This window comes from Nicotiana tomentosiformis, chromosome 11 (genome assembly GCF_000390325.3).
Source record: "Nicotiana tomentosiformis chromosome 11, ASM39032v3, whole genome shotgun sequence".
Taxonomy (NCBI): Eukaryota; Viridiplantae; Streptophyta; class Magnoliopsida; order Solanales; family Solanaceae; genus Nicotiana; species Nicotiana tomentosiformis.
In genome coordinates this window covers 125,539,417-125,545,596 of record NC_090822.1, presented here as the reverse complement: position 1 = coordinate 125,545,596, position 6,180 = coordinate 125,539,417, and the positions used below count along the sequence as shown (strand labels likewise).

The 6,180-nt window shown below is 32.2% G+C and overlaps 2 protein-coding genes across 2 annotated transcripts; one reads left to right on the top strand and one right to left on the bottom strand.

Annotated features, from left to right (window-relative positions):
• Positions 1 to 2,076: 2,076 nt before the first annotated feature.
• On the top strand, positions 2,077 to 3,572 carry LOC104107988 (uncharacterized). Its single transcript, XM_009616937.4, has one exon. It carries the CDS (start codon positions 2,382 to 2,384, stop codon positions 3,318 to 3,320), a length of 939 nt encoding a protein of 312 aa, XP_009615232.1. The 5' UTR covers positions 2,077 to 2,381; the 3' UTR covers positions 3,321 to 3,572.
• A 998-nt stretch (positions 3,573 to 4,570) lies between these two features.
• Positions 4,571 to 5,928, bottom strand: LOC104107987 (uncharacterized). Its single transcript, XM_009616936.3, has one exon. The coding sequence runs from the start codon at positions 5,770 to 5,772 to the stop codon at positions 4,846 to 4,848; it is 927 nt and encodes a 308-aa protein (XP_009615231.1). The 5' UTR covers positions 5,773 to 5,928; the 3' UTR covers positions 4,571 to 4,845.
• Between the last annotated feature and the right edge of the window lie 252 nt (positions 5,929 to 6,180).

The following is a 6,180-nucleotide window of genomic DNA, read 5'->3' as shown; positions in this document are numbered from 1 at the left end:
GATGCGTGTTCGGGGCATTAAATGTGAAGAGACGTGCATCTAATCAACTGTCAGAGACCTTCAGAAGGAATTATAGTAATTCTCGCCAAAAAGGTATTTCTACCAATTTTCCGGTAACATAAAGTTATGTCACCGAAAAGCAGGGGGACTATCTGTATAGGGTAAAATATGATATGACACGTAGCTAACTAAAAGGAGGACACATGGAATCCAAGATGGGATGACTGATGACCGAACACAGCCACTCCGCTTGTCACCGGAAAGGATAACATTCATAAAGGTATATTAAATGCTCTGCGTCCGGTAGCATTTACTAAGGAATATTCTACAGCATTAAGAGCGACAGTCCGTTACAGAGAATTTGACATATATATTCACCGTTACATCTTCATCAATGACCCTCATAATTGACATTAAATGAGGGCATGATCCTAGGACCTCTTTCCCTAGGCATAACTATAAATACTGAGCTCACTTACCATTGTCAGGTACACAAAATGTTTGGCAAAAATATATACTATATTCTATATAGAGCTTTATACAATTTCACTTGCTTGCTTTTTGATAGCCTCATTGCTGTGTTCGGAAACTGTGTTCACGGAATCATCATTTTTGCTATTTTATCTACATTCTAAGGCTAAGTATTGTGTATTTCTTCGATTATTATATTATTTCAGGATCAAATTAGTTCACTTGTCAAGAAACCACATATAAATTCAACTGTACCGTTTTATGGGTAAATACAAGTTCGTGTGCAATGTGCTAACTTGAAACCAAGGGTGAATTTAGTTTGTTTTTACGGTATACATGAACTCATAATCTTTTTGTCAAACTAGAATTGTATGTATATATTTTGTAAAATTGATCTAATATTATATGTTAATCCTCGTGCTTTAAAAAAAGTTGAATGATGCACCTAGTTAAATGTTGAGTTATTTATCCAAAAGAACACGAAAAGATTTCCATTCGATACTCTTTTTTCTTGTTTTTTCAATGGTATAATCATGATCTAGAAATTTTAGATGCTTGGAATGCAATGTAATAAATAAACGACTTTTGGTTAGGTCGTACGTTAGTTGTGACCCGACTCACGCATTTATTATGTCAAGTTCCTTATTAGCTTTGTACTACTCGGTATTTTTCTGCCTATCACAAAGGTAATACTGTGGCCAAAATAGAAGAGTTTGAAGAAGCATAAATTTTGGTGGGCGGGGTGCCGTTTAGTGGTCAAAAAAGTAGATGCAAATCTTCAAGATTATGGTTTAAATCCTAATAGAAACAAAAAGAAAATACGATTGATAAGCAAAATTATCCGATTCCTATACTAGTGGTGATCGAATTTGTCTTTCGTCGTCTTCTAGGATAACCAAATGTCTTTTCTGATAGAGCTAATAAGAATTGCATTGCAAACGAAGAAAGGTAACTTAATTAGCTAATACCACGTATAGTATCTTTGTTTGGAAAAAAAATGAAAGAAAAGAAAAAGAAAACTTACCTCTTATAGATGCTTCAAGGTAGTGTTAGAATATACAAGCAATTGGGAGCGTCAATCAGGGAGTTATTATGGGAATCAAGGGATTTAACTTTTATATAAATTGACATGAAATAGGAATTTACACTGTCAATATAATTTAGCATGTTATAGCAAATATTTATTTTTCTTACCAAATTATATATCTGACTTGATATCAATAATAACATGCTTAGTTTAATCTCACAAGCGAGGTGTGGAGAAGGTAGTGTATACTCAGACCTTATCCTTACCTTGTGTAGATAGAAACACTGTTTCTGTAGACTCTCGAAAACTTGATATAAACAAATATATTAATTATTGTAGATAAAATTAACCCTATGATGGTTAAAGATTGCTTATAGATGATTAGGTAGGAGTGTCCAAGTTCTTCATTTATATTCAAGATAGACCTCCTATATTGTTTTTTAAAGTTTCTTTTCCCTTCCCTTCAATAGGGAGACTAACTTTATCAACTAACTTCATCTCATAATAACTTGCCGAAGAGCTTACGATATCTTCAATAAAACAATGAAAATCTGACAACTTAGAATTTCCAACAAGAAAACATAACATCTATATATACTTTTGCAAATTTTCCTTGTATATATGGTGGAAACAAAGAATTTTCTAGCAGAAAATAGACGATCTTTGTATAAACCCTTCATTTCCCTCTATTCAATCTCACATCCGTTTATATTTTCTCTTCTCTAGTTTTTATAGCATTCATCAAGATAGTCTTGCTCGCTTCTGCGACGAATTTAGCTACAATCTTTGGGTCAAATCAAATTCTTTCAAATAGATTCATTCAATAGCTTTCATAACAATAGAAATTTGATTGGCCTTCTACGCGCCAGTGAATTAAAGAAAGATGGCAAAGTTGGTGGGGCATGTTGCAACAGGTCTTGGTTTCTTTTTAATAGGTATTTGGCATTTATTCAACCATATTAAACTACATGCTTTGCACCCAAATGGCTACACTTCTTTTCTATGGTTCCCAACTCCAAAAATAAGGCATTTAGAACTTTTCTTGATTATGATTTTCACCTTAATTTTCTTATTAAGGGAAATTTTTAGTGGCCACCATCTTCTAAATTCAGATGGAAGCATCCCTTCTAACCACCTCCACTATCTTGAACATTCATCTATCTCCTTATCTTTATTTATTTATTCATTTTTCTCCCTAATAATTGACAAAATAATTACCCCTTCACTCTCATCCCAAAATGGGATCACAAATTTTCTTGCATCTATTGCTTTTGGCCAAGAACTTCTTCTCTTTCATCTCCACTCAACTGACCATAATGGTGTTGAAGGACAATACCATTGGCTTTTACAAATAGTCATTTTTGTGTCTTTAGCCACTACCCTTTTGGCCATTCCTTTTCCTAATAATTTCTTGAACAACTTTGTAAGATCTTATAGCATTATGTTTCAAGGAATTTGGCTTATGGTCATTGGTGTCATGCTTTGGACACCAAAATTTATCCCAAAAGGTTGTTATATAAAATTAGAAGAAGGGTATCAAGTTGTTAGATGCCATGACCATAAATCTCTTGAAAGAGCAAAAGCATTAGTAAATATAGAATTTAGTTGGTATTTAATTGGGAGCACTGCTTTTGTAGTCTCTTTTTACTTATTTATTATCAAGATTTTCACAAAAAAAGTTGAGTATCAGTTATTAAAAAATAATTATGAGGACCAAGAAGAGAATTTAGAGGATGTTGAAACTCAGATGAGATCAAATGTCAGAAATGATGGTGAACTGAAGAAGTTTGTTGAAATGGGAAAAATAATATGCAAGAAGTGAGGAGTTAATTATAAAAGCAAAGCACGGGAATGTACAAAAAGGGAAAAATTTGTTTGGTGGCCGTTGTATATATTTGTTTTTATTACTATTTCTAGAAAATAGGATATTTGTTTAGTGGAAGGGAAAAAGAAAAAGTAGGAATTGGTTCAAAATATGATTGTATCGATGGCTTTTAATTAGGGAAGGAAGACATAAATTATGTATGTATATATGTATATTTATTATATATTTTTTTCTTTTATTTCCGGCTGATTTTCTATCTTTTCTTTTTTTTCCAACTTCATGTTTCAACTAATTTAAATTCGCGCCGCATAAAGCCCGACTAAAGAGAAGCGCTCCTTTCCAAAAATTTCTTTCTCAGCATTTGAATCTGAAGACCGCTAATTAACAATAGAGGAATCCCATCCATCTCACAAGACCCGTGAAGGGTTGGAAGCTACAACGAAATCCTTGCTTTAGAAGTGATAACTGATTGAGAAACGAATGATTGCCGTTTCCTACTATTTAGTATTTTCTATCAATTTAATATACGCAGTAGTACAAGAAGTTATGAAAAATGCATAAGAAACTTATAATGAAGCTGAAGAAAAGACAATATCGGACTTTAATTACCTTGCTTAAACTAGGTTAAAGTTTATAGTAAGTGAAAACAAATGGTAGTAGCTGCTAAAGTGAAAACTTAGATGTAATAAGTACATTATAAATATGTAAGCTACTTCTCATTCTATTTGCTAAACTTCCCATTATAAGAATAAAAATTACTTTTGTTACTTGTGCGGCACATAATGGGGTCATCGTTTCTCTAAAATAAAATGGCACTAGTAATTGTGGCGGGATAATACTTGGACTCCTAATCGTGTAAAAATATTCACAGAATCTGATTACTTATACAGAAATTTCTATAATAACATCTTGATTGATAATTAATTAAAAATAATTAACTAATCTGCTATCACAAATTTATAAACTACAATGATAATACATTATGAGTATATATAATTTAAGCTCATATTATTATATCTTAACAATCGATATGTAACATCTGAAGCCGGTTGACAAATTTGGATCATGATCATACACAATCAATCATCATCTTATTCTGATGCTATTGCGTACTGTCAATGCATAAGAATTAAACTTTTAACATGCCCGAGAAACTGCAACAATTTGGCTAGAAACTGTGGATTAAATCTGAGTCGAATCGTGTCAGCCGAAGAAGTCTAAATAAAATTGGATCAAAATCAAGATCCTTAAAAAATAGATAATTAACTTAGTATACATGATAGTCAGAAAGAAAAAGTACATGAATGGGGGACACAAACCTTTATAGTCTATATGATAAGCAGTGATATGCATATCTTTATTTACTTATATATTTATTTGGGTATATTTTTACATCAACTTAGTTCACAATTATATTTCTGGGCACAATAAATATTCAACACAACCCTAGCAACAAACTATTTTATTCCTTTCTCTTATTTTCCAACATTATATCCCTTCTTTTCTTTTAGCTTTCCATATTTCATAGAGAAAATAGTTTCCCTATTTCAACAAACCTCTTATCAATTTGGCTCTTTTCTTGAGCTTCAACATCTTCTAAACCCTTTTCATCCTCAAACTTGCTTGCTAAAAATTGGTACTCAATTTTCTCTGGATAAATATTCTTGATTAGAACTAAGTAAATGGATACTACAAAAATAGTAACCCCAACTAAATACCAACTAAATTCTATATTTATCAATGATTTTGCTCTTTCAAGGGCTTCAATATTATGGCATGTAACAACTTCATGACCATCATCTGATTTTAAAACACAACCTTTTGGGATAAACTCTGGGGTCCAAACCATGATTCCTGTGACCATAAACCAAATTCCTTGAAATATAATACTATAAGATCTCACAAAACTATTCAAGAAACTATTAGGAAAAGGAATTCCCAAAAGTGTAGTGACTAAAGTCACAAAAATAATTATTTGGAGAAGCCAATGATACTGTCCTTCAACACCCATATGGTCAGTTGAGTGAAGATGGAAGAGAAGAAATTCTTGGCCAAAAGCAATGGATGCAAGAAATTGTGTAAGTCCATATTGGATTTGGGGTGAAAGTGTAACTTTGTCAAAGATGATGGAGAAAAGTGCATATACAAAGAAAGTTAGGGAGATGTTTGAATGTTCAAAACTTCTAAGATGATTAGATGGAATAGTTCCATCAATATCTAGAGGTTGGTGTTTTTCTGGACCTATAAAAAGTTCCATAGATATTGAAATAATGGTACCAAACATAATCAAGAAAAGTTCTAAATACCTTATTTTTGGAGTTGGAAACCATGAAAGTGAAGTGTAGGAATTTCGGTGCAAAGCATGTAGTTTAATATGGTTAAGCAAATGCCAAATACCAATAAAAAAGAAACCAAGACCTGGTGCTACATGCCCTACCAAAGAGCCCATTTTTTCTGTTTTCTAGAGGTTGCAAAAAGCTTATTTTTGGTTCTTGTTAGTAGGAAAAAATTGATTGGGGAAGAGTGGATATATATAATGGCTTGGCAACATGGAAATGATCATATAATAGCTCAATAGGTATGGGAAGGTTGTTATAGTCAGTGGTGGAATCAGGATTTTAATTAAGGAAAAATAGACCTACGAAAGAAGCTAAGATGTGTATGTGTATATATATATATAACAAAAAAATATCTAGCTATACAATGTAAGTTTTGATGAAGGGGTGTCGATTCTTGAATACATATGGCTCCGCCACTGATTACAATATAATAATATACGAATTATTTCAACAATCAGTTTACTCTAAAAGACAAATATGGTAAGCAACAATTGCTTTTAGGGGTGTACAAAGAAAAT